A 19,395-nucleotide genomic window follows, 5' to 3' on the forward strand; every position below is an offset into this window, starting at 1 on the left:
AAAGAGAGGAACAGCTGGGTGTCATCTGCGTAGCAATGGTAGGAGAATCCATGCGATGTGATAACAGAACCTAGTGATCTGGTGTATAGTGAGAACAGAAGCGGTCCTAATACTGAGCCTTGAGGGACACCCGTGTCTATTACTAATTATTGGACTTATTATTAATGCACTATGTAAGCACCGTTTTATGATGCAGCTGGTTGAGATGGAATTTAAATAAAAATGTTATATAATTATGAGTCAATAATATATAATATAGTTGAATAACTTAATCTGAAAAGTAAAAAGATGCTAAGTAAATGTAATAAAAGAAAATCAGTGGGGTAAAAGTAAAGTAGTATTTGTACTTAGTCACATTGACCACTGATGTTGTAAGGGATTGTACAAGTCACACATAAAAACATAATAATAATAATAATTAATTATTATATTATTATTAATAAATGATATCACAATTTAGCCAAAAAATCTTTAATTAGCATCTTTAACTGTGATTATCGTGACAATCCGTTTCCACATCAAGCTTGAGGCACTTTATTTATTATGCTTTACTATCTAAAAATGTATATGTAAACAAATGATTTAACCAGAAACATTTATTTTTAATAAGTTTCAATGTGTATTTATACAAAAGTGGCAATGTTCCAGGTTAATATGAACATGTATTGTAAACCTTTGATGAATTCCCTCACAAAGCAGAGCTGTCTTCGGTTGATTTCTGCTCTAACTGTAGACTGCAGACAAAGGAGAAGGAGGAGTTAGATAGGAGGCAGTGGGAGGAGTTAGGGCAGCTGCTCTCCCTTCCAAAGTACAAAACCTGTCTGTGATACCGGCACAAAGGAGAAGTAGAGCTTGGCTGAGTGGGATGCGTGCCGAGCGAAAGCTTGTGAGACTGTCAGAGGGAGAGACAAACTGAGGAACAAGAGACAGAGAAGTAGAGTGACTCAGTCAGTTAGGGAGAGAAAGAACAAGAAAAGGAGGGGGGACACCCAGACTGAGAACAGGAGCTCAACTCAAGCTCCAGTGCTCCTGTGAATAAGCCGGGTGGTGTGTGGTGAGGACCTTGTGCTAGTGACAACGTTGCTTCTCTGGAACTGAAAAGGACAAAAACACAGGACAAAAAAACAAAGAAAGGGATTTTGCCATGGGGACATTTTTCTAACGGACCTTACTGTGGATTTGCCATCATTTCTTGTGTGGACTCAGCAGCTCGTGGTAATTGAGGACTTCTTGAGTGGGAATGAGGCACATTTCTGTGACTGATTTATCTGAGTAAGTGAAGCTCTGTCTGCAACTTGTTGGCTGCAGCCTGGTCGAGAGACAGGGCAGGGGGAGGGGAGGACGCTCCAGCCTAAATCTCTGTCCCACGGGAGGGGTCTTTTCAATATGAGGTAACCCCCAAGATAACTACATCAATACAGGGAATCATGTTGACCATCTGCAGCGGCCCTGTATAACATGGACAGTTGTGTTGGAAAGACACCTTTTGTATCAATGGCCTGGATTTTGAGATGACAGAGTGTCTTTAAATGTGTCTTGGTTTGGGACTGTTTTGTGCTTTACCCTCCATTCATGGTGAATTCAGTGTGCAGGGCAGCCCTTTCATTGTATAGCTATTACATAAGAGACACCCCTCATCTCTCCACTCTTTGTCTCTCAGAATGTACAACAATACCCTCCCAACTGACAATTTCACCCAGCGATGGGCTGAAAATAACGGGGCAAACAGCTCTACCTGCGACAAGAACGATGGTTTCAAGTACCCGTTGTACAGCACCATCTTCAGCATTGTGTTTGTGGTGGGACTGATCACCAATGTCGTGGCCATCTACATCTTCACCTGCTCTCTGAAGCTGAGGAATGAGACCACGACCTACATGATGAACTTGGTCGTGTCTGACCTGCTGTTTGTCTGCACGCTGCCGCTGAGGGTCTTCTACTTCATCAACCAGAACTGGCCTTTTGGAAACACGCTCTGCAAGGTCTCTGTCTCGCTGTTCTACACCAACATGTATGGCAGCATGCTCTTTCTAACCTGCATCAGCGTGGACCGCTTTCTAGCCATCGTGCACCCTTTTCGGTCAAGGGCGCTTAGGACAAAGCGTAACGCTAACATAGTGTGTATTGCTGTGTGGGTGTTGGTGCTGTCAGGGAGTCTCCCCACCGGATTCATGTTGGAGACCATCACGCCGAGCGACAACAAGACAAATGCCGTTTTCTGCTTCGAGAACTTCTCCTCCAAGCAGTGGAAATCCCACCTGTCTAAGGTGGTCATCTTCATAGAGACCGTGGGCTTCGTCATCCCGCTGCTCCTCAACATGTGTTGCTCCATCATGGTGCTGCAGACTCTGCGTCGCCCCCAAACCATCAGTCAAGGGGGGAAGCTGAACAAAACGAAGATCCTGCGCATGATAATTGTGCACCTCTTTATTTTTTGTTTTTGCTTCATCCCCTACAATGTAAACTTGATTTTCTATGCTTTGGTCCGCACTAAAACTTTAAAAGGCTGCTTTGTGGAGTCGGTGGTGCGAACAATCTACCCAATAGCCCTCTGCATCGCTGTGTCCAACTGCTGCTTTGATCCCATTGTTTACTATTTCACCTCGGAGACCATCCAGAACTCCATCAAGAGGAAGTCTCAGGTCAGCCGTTCATATGACATCAAGTTCTCTGAGGCGCTGCAGTCAGATACAACCAGCTCCAACCTGCAGTGCAGCCTGAGGAATCTCAAAGCTAAAGTCTTCCACAACGAGTCTTCAGTGTGATGGCAGAGTTGCTTCGCTTTGAAAGCTGTTAAAATCCATCCCTCCGTATAAATTACCATCCTTATAACAATGGGAATGAACTTTTTTGGTGCTTTATGGAGCACCTGCCAAAGAGTTATTATCTTCATCTCAGGACAAATGTTTGGACTAGCCATCGACGGCCTCTGCTCTGCAGTATTATTGCTCATGACCCTTTGTACACATCTGTGGATTGCTTCTTTCTACTTCGTAATGTTCCTTTCCTGTGGACTGTTTTGTAATTGTGTTAAGCACAATTACTCTGCGAGTGACCTGGAGGCCAACGTGATCATCCAACAGCAGGACAGTGTTATGATATTGTAAACTACATGTGCCTGTGTATTTGTACATTTCCTTGGTAAATTGTGGCGTTAACCTTAGAATAATATCTATTAAATTAACAGAAAGTTTTATCAAGCTATAGATTGTACAGGACTTATATAAAATTGTGAATAGGTCACATGAATTCCTTTTTTTCTGCCACCATTTCATTGTCGGCTCTATGTCTATTGACCATTTAATGCACTGACACAGATTCCACATAATGCACTCATGCCACAGTAATGAATAAAAGTCATGTACTATTTAAAACAAATGATTGCACCTGAAACCTTTTGTCATTTAAATGAAGAAAATGTTATCTTTTGATGCATGAATAGGAATGATTTTAATTGAACATAACATAATGGACCAAAAACTCCAAATAACACGTCGGTACAAAACCTGTTTATTTATAACATTCCGGTGCACGCTTACTGGCTGCACAGTCTATATTTCCACGCATGTAGCACACTCGAGCAGACTGGTTTCATGTCACACCATTTAACTGCTAACCAACTGCTAAAACGATTCTCTAATGTATTGTCGTGCAGAATGCAAATGAGGAGGTAAAGAAGTGGAAGTAGAAAGACTGATGTAGTATTTCTGAATCCTGAATGAGGAGCCGTCGCTTCCTGTGTGGCAACCAGTGGGGATGGAGAGGAAGTCTTTAGTAATGGCAACTGACAAAAACAGACCATTCATTATCAGGCAAACATTATAGACATACATATGTATGAGAATGTGGTGTAATTCGGAATGTATGCCATTGAATGGACCCCAATTCTAACTTTTGTGTGCCATGAATTCAAATAAATAATTGCTAAAAAAAAAATTATTAATAAGTAAGCCCTGTTTGCAGTTTGATAGAAAAAACGATGTATGATGATGTATGTCGTGCTGGGGCTAAATTATAAGTGATGTGGCATCCGTGAGGAGTCAACACAGCGTGAGAGTGAATAACAGAAAGCAACATGGTGCTCTAACTTTATTGACATAGCCTGAAGGTCAGCCAGCGGCACTTTATTCATACCCCAGCTATAACTCTCTTTCTGAGGCCATGTGAGCGAGTCAAGGGCAGGGTTAAAGACCCGGGCAGGCTGTCATGAAAACAGTACAAAAAACAAGTGCAATTTGACTCGAGGCAGTTCACATCATTTGCATATAAGGCCATCTTAAAGTGGCATCCTCATGTGAGTGATATTTCGATGACTCATTTCAAGAAGACATATTTGTTGAATCACTACTGCCAGTTGAGACCGGTGTGTATTCAGCTCATACAACCGTTATACAATCATACATACAATCTGACCACCAGGTGTTCATGGCTGTTGTCATCTAGGCCAAAGGTCGGGGCAGAGAGAGAGAGGGACCACCAGAGGAAGTCACGTTTTAAATGTGGTTAAGACAAGTAAACACTGATGATTTACACAAAATAAAAGAAGAAAAAATAGTTCTTACGAAATATTTCACCACCTTCCTCTGAAACGATGATTCATGCAACTTTGAGATGTTGCCTCATTGTTCCCATTTTACAAAGAGCATGTTGCTTCATGTCTTATGGGCATAGGTGCCATGTCGTTGTGTATACACTTAAGTGTTATGGTTGTATAAGCTCTCTGTATCAGGGATCGGACCCCCCTCATGTGAGCTCGGCAGGCTCCTCTGCATACACAACAGTTATCTAATCAGCCTGACCTCTCCTTCCCAGTGGGCTGCTGGGTGAGAAAACACAGACACCACACTGCTTGTCATCACATAAACCGCTCTGCGTCGCTCTGGGATGGGAGCACGCATCAAAGAGTTCTCGTAATGTACAAGACGGGCCGAGGATCCGGGAAATCTTATTGTGTGAATGATGCGCAGGAAATATCTTTTAATCACGCTTATAAACAGTTATGCTTCTAAGATTATGACATTCAAAGGAAGGATTGATATCCAAAAGTTTTATCAGCTTAAAATTGTTTACATAGCTCAGCCGTTGGGAATCTGTCCTATAAATAAGTAATTTGCTGGAATCCCCACGCAAAACAAAAGCAACGTTTGTCTTCTGCAGGTTTCATCACAGCCAGTGTCTTCCTCCAGGTCTCAGAGGAGACAGAAGTCTTTAACTTATAGCTGTAGGTTCCTTTTCCCCTGTGGTAAACCCAGCATGTCTTCGTCAATAAAGCTCTTAATGGCTGCTTTGAAGTTGCGTCAGTCCCAACCCATCCTCTAGTGTGTTGAGAAGTCGTGTCAGGAGTAATTTCTGCTGGAGCGTTCACACGGACTTCTCAGTATGTGTGTGCTTTCGTGGAAGAAGAGGTTGGGCTGTGTAGGGGTTGAGATCGGGGTGAGGGGTGATTCACTCCACAGCTCCGGATCACATGACAAGGGTAGCCGCCTGTCCCACTAAATGGATTTGGGGTGAAGGGAGTCTTTGCAAAGGATAATCAACCATCATCCCAGCATGGCTCACAGGATAAATTCAGGAGGAAATGGCTGTTATTACCCTGATATGGCCAGTGACCATTGAGATATCAGCATCACCATTTTCCCACAATTCCACTAGAATCACATTCCACATCTTCTGTATTTACAGCCCCATCTTGGTTTTGAGGTAAACAGGTATTATTATAGCTCTATATAAAGTTTGTCACACTCTAGGGGGGCAGATTACTTGCTTATAAGACATATTTCAGACTGAGAAGGAGAAAGCAATAAAAAGATACATTGCGGGAGAAAGAACATTGCGTTAAATAACCATTTTCACAGGATGTGGTTTGACAAAAAAAGAAGGTTGTTTTACCTCACTAATTCTAAAATCAGAGGCAGCACTGGACTAATAACAGTGGTGGAATGGGCTCAGTGTCTGCAAGGATGGAGGTAGGCTAAATAACTACCAAGCAGCACCAAGCAGTCACATGTAATCCTCCTTAACTCCCGGTTGCTGCGGACCATAAACAGCCCTTATCAATCCCTGGAGGAGTTATTTGACCAGATCAACTCTTGGTTGCATAACATCTTAGGAATGAAAAAGAAAGCATGAGCAGAATGTTGATAAAACACTCCCTTCATCTGGGTGCTGTGGTGTTTAAAAAACAGCCTGTTAACAACAAGAAAACTCATGCTTGTCTCATATATTCAGACAGGATATGAACTTTTCATTTCATTTCAACCACTTTTGACAAAGAGTGTGCACACAATGCACGTCATTGTTCATTTCATCATCGACCGGATGAGTGTTTACCTTCAGGCAAGTATTCAGAGCCTGTTGTGTCACGTGTGACATAAGAATAGGAGGCAAGAACTTCTTGTGAAAGTGCAAAGATCTGACAGGAGATGATTCATGAATACCTGATAAAAGTCACGCCTGTAGTGTTTCCATTTTAGTCAGTAACAAATGGAAGATTTTGTGATTCCCCTCCTTTAATATGTGTGCATCTAGTTTGGGACTATTTCCAGTCTGAGCATGGAAAGGGACCTTTAAGAAGAGGGGTTAACAGATCTGACTACATCCAGCTGGGACTTCCCACTGTCACACTCGTTTCACATTCTCCTGGAAACACCCCTATTAAAGTGCTGTACATGGCAGGTTGTCTTCAGCTCACATATACAGATCTATCAGAACATCCACTATTCTGCCTTTGTTTCTGAGAGTTTTAGCCTGACTGAATATTGTGTGACAGAAATAAAACCCTCCTATGATTAGGTGTGTTCTGCTTGATGGGCCAGGTTGGGCTTCTTCCACTGGAAACTCCTGGGGATTTAGACAATGTCTGGCTAGCCAATGTGGACACATTAATCCTTCCTAGCAGCTACACTTCTAACCAGAGAGGACAGCCCACTGGTGCGACTGACAGTCTCATGAGAGAAAGGAAAAGGTCACTGGGTCAAACCTCACAGCAGCCACATGCCCTATATACGTATCCTGTTAAACGCATGCTCACATTAAGACTGACAAACGCTCTTAGAAATTGTAATATGTCTGTGCAAGACACTCCTACATGTAACATCATGATATTGCATTCAAAAGTGTTTGTAGTTTCACAATAAAATGTTTAATTGATCATGCAAGAATGTCTCAGAACATGGAAATGTATATCTATGATTCTAATGAGTTGAGTTGTACTTTACTAGTAAATATTATATCAGATTTATTTGTTAATAAATATAGAAATAAATAATACACCCCTTTTGAAGCAGAAATTAACAAATTCATGTAATTATTTTTGCTTTATAGTATTACATTAACAGGTTTATTTAATTTTGGACAAATTTAGAGGGGCACATTTTAAAACAACCTTTTTACGGCGTGTTGGCTGTCGAAACAATGCTGACTTTTTATACAAACACCTCCAATTTCAATTTAACTGTACAGTAACTTAAGAGCTGATCAGCAAAACGTGTAATGAATCCTGAAGTCCAGCTATCAAGTTTAACACAGCAGCTCCACGAAGCACATGGCCGGATTAGTGATACCCGGGGCCCCGCTATAATACTACAGCACTGACTCATAAACAAATGCCCATAGCACACTCCTCAGCACAACCACACATAAAAGCTGACGCTTACAGGTCAGCCTTGAGGTCAGCGTGTTCCTCGTGAGGAATTTTCACAGACCACACAATACTTCCCTTCTCTTCCTCAGCAGAACTCTGTCTCCCTTAACCACATAAAATAGAAGATTGAATCATTATTATTGTTTACTCTATAAGTTCCTGTATTTAGGGATTCATCCCCACCAGAAGAACACAGCTCTGTTGTGGTGTCACAAGTTTTTAAGAATGTTTATTGTGAGACGAGGCTGGATGGGGGTGAGTGACGTGGGCAGGCTGAGGTTAGACAGGGTAGCAAGGGAGCAAGCGGGGCAGGCCGTCAGCAGTTTTAGGAGGACAGAAAACACACAAGAATTAGTTCAGGTACAAGAATACATGGAATACTTGAGCGTAGTTGACATAGTTGAGATAATGATCTGGCATGGAACGGTTGACAAGCCGGCGTAGATATAAGGCAGAGACTGGCAGGGATGATAAGCTGACTGCAGACAGGTGTGTACGATGAGCAGAGTCGGGAGCCAGGAGAGCCAGGAGGACCACACCCACACACAGGAAAGAGGGAAAATAAACAGGAAATAAGCAGCAGCACAGCCACGGCCATGACATGCTACTTCAAACTTAAAGATGACACGCGTGGAACAAACCTCCACCTGTTTTTCAACCAGCCTCCTGGAGAGACAACTCATTTACTGACACTGTTGCCCTAGGGTGGGGAGGACATGTTCATTGATACCCCCAAGGTTATCTGCATAACCCCCCCCCCCCCCCCCCCCCCACACACACACACACACACACACAATTAGCCTAATGTAACAGACAGATAAGGCCAAGATAATTCCACAGAGGAACCATCAACTAAGAGAGGCATGTGATATTCAATCATCACGGTGGAACGGACATTGAAAAAGACATTAACCATTAACTTGTCATTCTTTCCTGTTTGTTTTAGATCAGCCAGATAAACGCCAGATGTTACAATATTGAAAGATTGAATTCAACTGCAGTGTACTTGTTCATGTGTTGCATATCCGTATTATGAGTATTATGAATCTGTGTCAACCCCAACGCTGTCCTTCACCGATAAACAAACATAACCTACTTACTACTTCGAAGTGAAAGTCTGTTAACCGTGACTTTGTGACTGCATGAGTTTCTCTGCATCATATCTGTGCAGCCGATGCAACCAACGCGACTTCAAAACCACAATGTGAGGTGTTGCTTTTCACAGGATACAAAAATATGAGATGTTTCACTGACAAAACTGTGAAGGGGGGAGAGGAGCATATGTGACATGAGATTCATGCGTAGATCAGTGAAGTGATAAGTGAAAAGAGAACAGATTAGTCGTTGAACGTTAGAGTTGAAGCTGAAATGCAGAACGTTTGAGAAATACAGGTCAGCTCATGTTCGCCAGGAGGGAACGGTTTGTGATATCTGAAAATGTTCTGTTGCCAGTGTTACGCAATTCTAGTCTGTAGGTGTTACGAAAGTGTGTGTGTGTGTATGGGGGTTCTTAAGAAATGGGTTTGAGCATTTCTCAAGAAAAACGAGTGGAAACATCAAGCTGAGATTCAATCAAACAGATCCAACCACCATTTAAATACACACAAAAACTATATTTCTTTCTTCATTCAAAAAGTTGTAAAGCATCTGATTTCAGTAAACTTCATACAAACTACAAAAAGGAACACTTTTAAATACATCTTTTGATCCATTATTGCTTTAAAGGAAGGATGGCAGAGGGGCTGGGTGGACCAGCACATCAGGAGTCAACAGGCCTGTGAGCCACAGACAATAGCAGCGTTTAAACCTGCTCATGGCCTGATAACCTGCACAGAGTCGGCCCTGTCCCACTTCACATAACACGGGATACAAATGTAACTGTTCCTGACCTTTTTTACTTTGAGCGCCCCGATGAATTGTCTAGCTCCGCAGCAGAACCCTGCTGTCTTTTGTCTGATCCAGAGCAACAAAACACCGAGAGAAGACAATGGCGGGTCACTGCAGAGGGCCAGAAATAATCATAACAATGACAGCTCCCATATTTATAGTTGCAAAGAGACCTCGAACTGCAGCGTCTAAGTGCTTTGTTATTAACAGGAAGAGCTGCTCCCCGTGAAGAATAAACAGAACTTCTATTTACTGGGTGAGTCATGGTAGCAGGTTTCATTGTTTCCCTCACTGTGTGGTTGATACCACCGAGGCTATAAATGTCTACTAAAACATCAGACACAGAAACTAATGTAGCTGAACATTTAAATAGAGACGAAAACACAGTAGAAATGTGAACATTAAGGTTCCCTGAGAAAGAAAACCGAATGGGGACTTTGGTGGAAATGCCTTTCTAAGCATCGGTAGCCAGACAGAGATCAATGGGTCATCTTGCATCTGCGGCCCTCTTCCTGTGTGAAACTGGGGGCGCTCAGAAAGCAGGCCACAAAAACAGGCCCTGTGACAGGCAGACAAAGGGGGAACAGAGATCGTTTCTAGATAACAACCTTCAATATTTCATCAAGGGTGATGACAGAAGCTGCAGGTCGAGGTGTGCGGACACCCTGCCAAAAAGACCAACCGTCGCATCATTTGATAAGGAGGGGAAACTACTTGATTGTATGCTATCAGGGCACCAGGATGTAGCAGGGAGAAAATCAATGAAGCACTGCAGATTACAAGTTTGAGCAGTGGCTGGAGATTTCACCTCACTGTGCCTCCGAGGAGGACACTCTGAAATACAGGATGTAGCATGTTTCGTATGAGGTAAGATCAGCAGAGCAATGTTATCACCATGTGTGCCCTTAGTTTCACTGATTTTTAGCTCGTGATCTGCTCAGCTCGCACGCAATGAACAAAGACAGGACATTGTCAACATGGTTTTGCTTTTAGTGAGCAACAAACCACTGTGAACAGAGATCACCTATGCCATGATGGTGTTGTGGCACAGAACACTTCTCAGTGTCCGTTTTTGATGCGGTAAGTTGTATCATGGAACTAATTTCATGATAATGAACAGGAGTTTCATTTTGACTCATTTACAGCCATTGCGATACAACAGACACAACTTCACATCCTTCCTGCCAAGAGGAAGCTTCCACTCATCTGCTTGTTTAACTCTATATTTTCTGAAGTTCAGCCTCAGAAAATGGTTCAGTCTGGATTTTTATTTTCCTTACACCCTTGAACCAACAGATAAAGGGGGTGAACTAAATAACACAGACCAACAGTCTTGCAATACATTCTAACTTTGTTTATAATTACTTTATGGTGTTGTTTAATTATATTAATTATTGTATAACAGCAATATGAGATGCTGGTAATTATTATTGACATATTAAATGAACAGACAATGGAATCAAGGATCCACTGTGGCTCAAGGCTTAAGGTAGCTTGCTATATTGGTGCCACTGAGCATTATGGAGTTATTAATAAAATCTGAATTGGTAAGGGATCTGGAATATAGCACATAAAGTGACAAATGCATACTTTACACATTTGCATGATGACTGTCGTCTTCTTGCGCAGGTATATTCATTCTAGGATACAAGGTATTATGACAGTCTATTAAAGCCAATATTAGATTTTATAACGGAGGACCTGTCGCTTACACCTGGAATTAGCCATTATATTATCAGAGTAGGCAAATAGTATTCGTTTTCCGATAGTTTGAGGAACATAAACATATTTTAACTCTTTAATTAAAAAAAAAGCATGTCAAATTGTTCAAAGCATCATATCTAGTGATCAAAGAATAAATAAAGAAACTTAACACAAATTGATGCCAATACCTGACACTTTTAGATAAGGCTATTCCATATTTCAGTTGATACTTAAATAGCACTGTCATTCAATAAACCTCCAAAAACACAATCCTTATTATAGGCTACTATTCAAGCGTTTAGTTTACATGGCTGAACTATGAAGATGCTGTCTTGTTCATCCTAGACGCTCACACTCCTATCTGCAGGATACACAGCATGGCGGCTGCAGCTCATATACTACACCACTTTATCTGTATCCTCGCTAAACATGGACATCTTTGGAGGTACAAGGGGACATAGTAAGAATAAAAAAGGCAGGGGGCTGGGGAGTGATTCCTGGGGGGGATTCAGTGTGTCTTCAAGATAAGAGCCGGGCTGCAGCCCCGGGTTTCCTCAATAAACGCATCGCGGGCAGATATGTGAAAAAAAAGGGACTCGTATAGAGGAGTCAGCCAATGGAAGACTTCAGCCATGGGAGGAACTTTGGCAGCAGGATAATCCATTCCTGGTGTGACTGTTGGTGAATCAGCACCATTATAGTATCGTTGACTCAAGGGTCTGTAGTATCTATATCCTGTTGAGCCCAAACTGTAATGGGCGAGGCTGGGTTTTTTTTTGGTTTTACTGCTGCCAAACATGTGATTAAGCTGTTGTCTGCTTTGACTCTGTATTATAGAGCTTCTAATTTGGCACAACAAAGCAAGTAACTACTTGCCCTACTTGGTCCCTTATATTAAATGTCTTTATGCTCTTCAGGATGCCAATAACCAAGAACAAAGTCCCTTCATTTCACATATAAGGAAGGCGAGCACACACTTCCTCGGATTGTTAATATCAAAAGGGATTCCAACAATGGTTTAATTATGTCTGAAACAAGATTGTTAACAATACTCACTCCTTTCCTACCCGCTACAAAAAGGTTCACATACATGATTTCAACTCCACCTAGTGGTACACAATTAAAAGACCAGCAGTCAGCCTCACCATTGTATGGTTTGTTAGTGTCTCGCCAAGGAATAAGACACAGAATAAATGACTGAACATGTTTAGTCTATTTATGATATTTCAGAGGAAAAGGACATCAAAAGGTGCAGTTGGGCTCGAAATGGTTTGACCCCATGGAGACCCGGCAGCTACCGGGTCTAATATTTCCTGCTTCCCCGACAAGCCAAACAGGAGCGTCCAGACGGCTTCAATCTACTGGGAATGTTATCATTGGTGCACAGCAGATGTTCAGATCAAATGAGAGAACACCCACCAAACATCTTTATGTAAAAAAAGGTTTTGCTGAACAACTGGTCCTCATTTATATAAAAAAGAAGAAGAAGAGCTGGTGTCATATCCATGAAGTGAAGTGAAGTAGCGTCTTAATGTCAACATCAATGAGGCTTTAGTGGTCTGAAAACACTTTCTCAACTTCATCCATCCAGTCACACGGAGATTCTTCCTCAAAGTCTCTGCAAATGAAGGACAAACAGTACGATGCATTTTAACTTTGTTTTCATTTTAGAGGTGATACAAAACAATAGATCCAACAGAGATTCGTACATCCCTCTCTTCATACATACAGATATGTAAAGTGAATTTTAATGTGATTTTTATCATTTTCTTTACATATACTTGCTGCTTTGGAGGCTAAAATGTCAGGCATTTCTTTCTTGCCCATACACATTTTGTCAAAATCAATACATAGCATTCATAGTGCTACACCATGCAACCCAGTGCTAATGACTTGCCAATCATCAGGACTAAAACCAGCCTACAGCTAGTTCCCATCACTGGTCAGCTTAGAAAAGGAAGGAGTTACTTACGTGTCCTCATCATCAGAGCGAGGCTGCAGACGCTCCTCATCTACCTCCACTTCAGGATCAGGACCATCTGTGTGGTCGCCCTGCGGCTGGGAGAGGGGTCCCACCAGAGGGTCTTCACCCGAGAATGGAAACCACAGAGAACTGTTAATATCACCCCAACACATTCCTTTCATGGTTGAATTTACTCTGAAAGGTTACATAAACATTCAGGTTAATTGTGCTCTACATTCATGTACATTTTCGGATATCAACAGACCTCCTGTGTTTATTAAAAAGGTGCTGAAGGCTCTGCTGAGTCGGGCCTTCTCCAACAGACTCAGAAGCCTCTCAGGAGGATCCCTGTCCCATCGTCTCCTCTGCCTGATGTCCTCTGGCTCCTCTGACACACCTGGAATAACAGGCATACAGTTTATTATGCTCTGATACTATATTTCATTCTCCAAACATGAATTTTTTACAAATGAGAAAGTGAAAACGCTGCCACTGCTATCGTACTTCCATTAGTAGAACCTGTGGAGGTCTCATTGGTTGAGGCCATGCTGTCAGATGAGACGAGGCTGGCATTGGCCAGAACCTGCAGCACTGAGTCTGATGGTTCTGCCGCCCACTGCTTCCGAGGACCCGGCTCTCTGCTTTCACATTGGACTTCTGGTAACTCCACTCCTGATGTAAAGGGTGACACTTTTTACACATTGTATGTTTCTAATTCCTCCGTTTTCAGAAAATTAAGTATTTCAAAGTGTTCTAGCAAAAACGAGGATGATAATGTGTTTTGGGTGTGACTGACTCCTGTCAGAATAATCAAAACTTTCACTGCGTTTTATATATAGAATAGCATAAATCACGTATATGTGCTTATTTGTCCACTGACATGTATGTTTCTACAAGACTTGACAAAATAACTCTGTGATGCGGTTTTCCCAGAATCACAGCAGTATATATTTCATGACAACAGTGTCAACTTTGACTTTACCTCCAAACGTTGATGTTTTTATTAAACTCTTCTCTCCCAGAAGATTAGCCACCTTCTTTCCCTCCTCCCTGTCCCATCGAGCCGTTCGCCTCCCCTGTTCCTGGGTCTCGAGTGCCTGTAAAAGAGTCAATGCACTGTAGTAAATCAAACACATAACATGAGCTCCATGGCCATCTGAACTAACAGCCGCTTGTCAAAGGTCAGATTCCACATAGGGTCAGCTCAGCTGGGGGAATTGTGTAATTCTCGCTTTGACACCATGTTGTGACAGTATGTTGCACTGATGGATGAGCAGCCATAAACTCCCTGTTTGAGTGACTGTCACCAATGCAGAAAACGGCACTTTCATGTGCGCAGATGTTGACTGTGTTTGTACCTCGGAGGGCAGATGTGTACGCAGGAGCCTGGAAACGCGGTGAGAGGTCAGGATGCTGTGCAGGGACGGCCTGTCTTTTGGGTTTGTCTTAAACATCTGCTTGACCAAATACTGCAGCTCATAGGGCAGGTTACTGGGGAGGGGAGGGTACGCACCCCGACACACCTTAAGAATCAGGCTCTTCCAGCTGGGCGCCTGGAACTGGACACAGAAAAAAGCAGATGTTCTTACTCAGCTGAAGATACCGGGCCACCATTAGTATAATGACAAAGATGACAGCAAAAGTATTTCATGTGATGATTCATATTTGGAGAGACGACCACAGTCAAGCCCGTGGGATATGGAGAGAGGATGGAAGGGAAGTACCGGGTGTCGCAGGGTGCAGAGCTCGTAGAGAACGCAGCCCAGAGACCACACATCACTGCAGAACACATCACATAGAGAGGGTTATTCATTCACGCCAGACACTCGTCATGTACCGGCACAGTCAAAACAATCAAGACTGGTTAAACCCACGCATGAGTAACACAATCACTGCTGAGCTGAGAACACAGACCGTTTAGAAATCTCTTCATTTTTGGTGCATTTATTGACAATCGCACATCAAAGACTGAATAATGCCATTGTGTTCACAAGCTAAGTTTATTTAGACTCAAGTCTGGAAGGGAAAGTGGAAGCAAATATCGAAATAAAAAATCAAATCTTGTTTGTATGTTTTTTTATTCGTTAAAAAGTCTGTCTGTTGTTGTCTTTTTGGCCAATGACAGTTACAGAATTACAGAACTAATGACAGCCGTTTTGAAAACTATAAGTTATATTTAAAATAGATACCGTAAATACACTGGAATATTATAAAAGTGCACTGTTTATTTTGTGCAAACATTAAATAGGGTAATGTACAAAATTTCCCTCTTGTGGATTAATATTGTAAATTCTCTACAGATATCAATCCATCAATTTTTTAAATGTAAAATACGTGCACATTCTGTACACATTTTTGAGAAATAAGAGTAAATGTAAATAAAAGTGTACATTTTCTGAATTATATGTATGAACATATCTGCGTTTTCTGTTCTCCTATGTTGTTATTCTATATAGTTTCACGTCCTTTGCTTTATCCAATCAATACTTCCTGTTGTAATGACCCAATTTCCCCATATGGACATTGATCCAAAGTCATTAAGGTGTAATTTTCGATCTTGTGAACTACAAAATGGAGGAACCAGTCAAACAAACATCGTAACATACCTCTTATTGTTGTATGGCTTGTTGTCCCAGATCTCTGGAGCCACATAATACGGTGTACCAACATATGTATGAGCGTATGCCTTTGAGCTGCAACATAATTACAAAAAATAAATAAAATGTAAGAACAGCAAATCAAGCACTGAGCATTGAGTTAAAATGGGTAAATTATAAATTGTTGCCTGTCTTTTCCTGTACCTGTTCAGAACACACGCTGAGCCAAAGTCCCCGAGTTTGATTGTCCCATTATCTGTCAGGAAAATGTTCTGGGTAAGGAAATTAAAGAGAAGTGATGACTTAACAGGAAGCAAACATAAGAGCAGCCATCTACAGTACCGTGATGGTATTATCCATAAGTGGGAGATAATTTTGTGAACTTATTTCCATCAGCAATTTCATCATTGTTCATTTCCCTCCACAGCACTCACACTGATGAGATTCTATCAACATGTATCCAACAACCAACAAACGAAAGACTTCTTGTTCTGATTCAGAGAACATCTGATCTTCCTCATGAGTCTGTTCAATGTATGTTCAATGAAATATATTAACATGCATGGTAATAATAAACTATGACGTCTAGAGACTACTGTACCTTGGACTTCAGATCTCTGTGCAACACCCGTTTATTGTGGATATGCTGCGTGGCAGCACACATTTCAGCAAACCACTTCAAGATCTAGAAATCAAATATGTTAAAGAGACAACCTTTAAAAGAGGGGATCCAAACGTGAACATGAAATAGTGAGAATAGTAGTCGAGGCCTACATCATCAACACCGAACTGCAGGGTTTTCTGTTGCCGGATCCTCTGGAGCAAGTCTCCCCCACTGCAGTACTCCATAACAATACACAGGAGGTCAGCAGCTGCACAAACACAATCACAATATCTATTCAATCCAAACAATAATAACTGTATGTCGTTGTAATAAGACATTGAGCTTCGTGAATACCTTCGAATGCCTCCCTGAAGGCCACAATGTTAGGATGTTTCATTCTGGACAGCAGGGTGGCTTCTCTCCTCGAATTCTCCAATTTGGAGTTATTCTATAAAAATGTAAATACAATGCATTCTCTATTAAACCAACGTCTCTCTGTACTAGGCAGGTCGGTTACCAGCACAGAGCAAATAGGTCGAACATTTCCATATCTGACCCCAGCTTCTGAAATACATACATATTTATGGTCTGCAGTAGCATACGGTGGTTGCACATCCAACATCTCTTTATGATTAACTCACCATTGTATTACTAAAACATTTTCACCAGAAAGACTTGCTGCCTTTGGGGGATACAGTCCAAGTGTACGTGTTCCACCACACAGGTGAGAGTGAGGCTAAAAGAAGCGGCTATATCTTTGTTTGCACGTACCTTTGGCAGCTGGATTTCCTTGACCACATACTTCTCCTGACTGCTTTTACACCGGACCAGCAAGGCCCGACCGAACGACCCCTCACCGATGACTTTCTGCAGTGAGTATCTCTCCATAGAGCTCCTTCATGAACCACAAAGAGACCACAACAAAGGGATAAAAACAACAACTAATCTCGCTACAACAGACTGGGGAGATGGAGGCGAGGATATTGTCTTGTTTTGTTCTTCAGTGTTCACACTGACTCATTTACCACGTGTAATAAAAGACGAACACACCAAAGCGAGATACCTGACTAGCGTTGTTTGGCCGCTACTTCCTTATTATTGTATGACGTAGGGCGATACACACACTTGTACTTTGCTGTGTGGCCGCTAGATGGCAGTAGACTCGTATCTCTAAATCCTACATCAAGCCTCATAGAAATTTCCGACCAACGACCATAATAATGTTATAACAATGTGTCCTATTAGTCTAGTGGTGTATTATTGTGTTCATGTTTTAAATTCCTTATTTAGTTGAATACGTTTTTTCTGTTTTTCTCTTTCGTTATGGGTTTTTCCAATCCATTTCGTAAAGTTGTTATGCCCACACTGTCGGCTCTGTTTATAATATTACTTTCTGTTACCTATGTCTGCCTTTCTTCCTCGCCTAACTTGTCCAAAATTAACATAACGTTGTTGTTAAGAAGGATTATAAAGCTAATACACCGCAGCACGAGCAGAGCCCGGATAGCTCAGTCGGTAGAGCATCAGACTTTTAATCTGAGGGTCCAGGGTTCAAGTCCCTGTTCGGGCGGTCGTGCTTTTGCAACTGTGCGGGGTTTTTCGTCTTTTTGCAAGCTGTGTCACATATGAACTAACAACTACCTCTTCCGTCAATTCACTTTATGCACCTTTTTGACACGATAAAAGTTGTTGGAGTAACATAATACGATGTGGGTGGAGCTGCTACAAAACACACAAGCCCGTTCGCATATCGGTAAAATATGAAATGCACTGCTTTGCAGACTTTATTACAGTACAACGATAATATAACATTGTTTTTTTTTAAGTAATGCAGACTTGACAGTGACGGTGTCGTTTTGCACAACTAAAGCAAAAAAAATCCGCTTAGATTTTCATATCACATAGCAATGAACGGAGACCACTAAAATACATGCAACGCATTTCCAAACGGTCAGCAAGAATGTAATCTAAAGTGCAGACTACGTATTTTGGAGTCAAATAGTTAAAACGTGACTCACATGCTGGTAGATTTAGTGCTGCGCAGTACCTAGAGCAGCATAAACCAAGTGCTTCAACGATTGCATAGCGGGTCCAAACGTCTAATATTTACCTCATTACATCCTGAGCTCTACTCTCTGGCAGTGCTACTCCACAGGAGGAAAATAAAGGCAATAATGAGATACATATTGGCCATGGTGCAACAGTGTGTCTCCAGCTCCTGGATTATGCTGCACAAGCTGTTTAGGGAAAATGTGATGGGCATGTTTTTGCTTTTCTTGGAGCTGCAAAATCCATCCATTGACACTGACAAATGGATGATGACTATATTTTCATACAGATGGAGTGAACTAGTCCTTAGGGCAAGATGGCAACAAGCTTATCAATTGGCATCATAGAATACAATATGCTTACAATCTAGTGTTTAATCAGAAAGTAGGCCAACTGCCACCTCTAGATAGTGGCATATGTTGTGCTGTGTCGGTGAAGGTCATTTCAGTAGAAGATCCATCTCACTTTACAGTCCATAAGCATTACAAAATGAGGTTCTATGACCATTCTTAACCTGATGGCATTTGTTGATCCTCAGATAATCGTCTTCGATAGTGTCACCTTGTGCCTCTTTTCCAGTTCACCGTCTTCAGTGCTGCTCATCGGTTTCCAGGCTTTGGGGGTGGATCAGGCTGCCCTAGCTCCTTTATTTCTTTGAGACGACAGTTACAGTTTGCCAACACATAGGAAACCTGACATCTGTATTGTGGACTCACAAGTAGGATGACATCACCATCCAGATGTGAGCGGGTTACAGCTTCTACAGTCAGTTTCAGAGAGCGTGGCAGCACAGACGTCAGGAAGTGGAACTCAGAATATTATTATCAGTTCTTGAATAAAGTTCTAGTCCAACAGCTTTAATCCTCAGTGGAATGCATCAGAAACTAGACCTGTGTATTTGAATGTTGGGCTACTCTTCAAGAAGGAAAACCTCTGGTTATTTGAGGGA

At 41.9% G+C, this 19,395-nt stretch overlaps 2 protein-coding genes across 2 annotated transcripts; one reads left to right on the plus strand and one right to left on the minus strand.

The window, feature by feature from the left end:
• The first annotated feature begins 836 nt into the window (after nt 1–836).
• Nucleotides 837–3,885, plus strand: lpar6a (lysophosphatidic acid receptor 6a). The gene has a single exon (XM_084019064.1). The coding sequence runs from the start codon at nt 1,662–1,664 to the stop codon at nt 2,763–2,765; it is 1,104 nt and encodes a 367-aa protein (XP_083875190.1). The 5' UTR covers nt 837–1,661; the 3' UTR covers nt 2,766–3,885.
• A 7,598-nt stretch (nt 3,886–11,483) lies between these two features.
• nek3 (NIMA related kinase 3) lies at nt 11,484–17,478 on the minus strand. The gene is made up of 13 exons (XM_084019084.1): nt 17,169–17,478; nt 16,752–16,845; nt 16,568–16,665; nt 16,395–16,478; nt 15,998–16,065; nt 15,803–15,889; nt 14,921–14,975; nt 14,555–14,755; nt 14,179–14,293; nt 13,701–13,868; nt 13,462–13,593; nt 13,206–13,317; nt 11,484–12,851 (listed from the first exon to the last, which is right to left on the minus strand). Exons 1-13 carry the CDS (start codon nt 17,283–17,285, stop codon nt 12,785–12,787), a joined length of 1,398 nt encoding a protein of 465 aa, XP_083875210.1. The 5' UTR covers nt 17,286–17,478; the 3' UTR covers nt 11,484–12,784.
• Nucleotides 17,479–19,395: the final 1,917 nt, after the last annotated feature.

The sequence above is a fragment of the Eutrigla gurnardus genome (genome assembly GCF_963514095.1).
Source record: "Eutrigla gurnardus genome assembly, chromosome: 10".
Taxonomy (NCBI): Eukaryota; Metazoa; Chordata; class Actinopteri; order Perciformes; family Triglidae; genus Eutrigla; species Eutrigla gurnardus.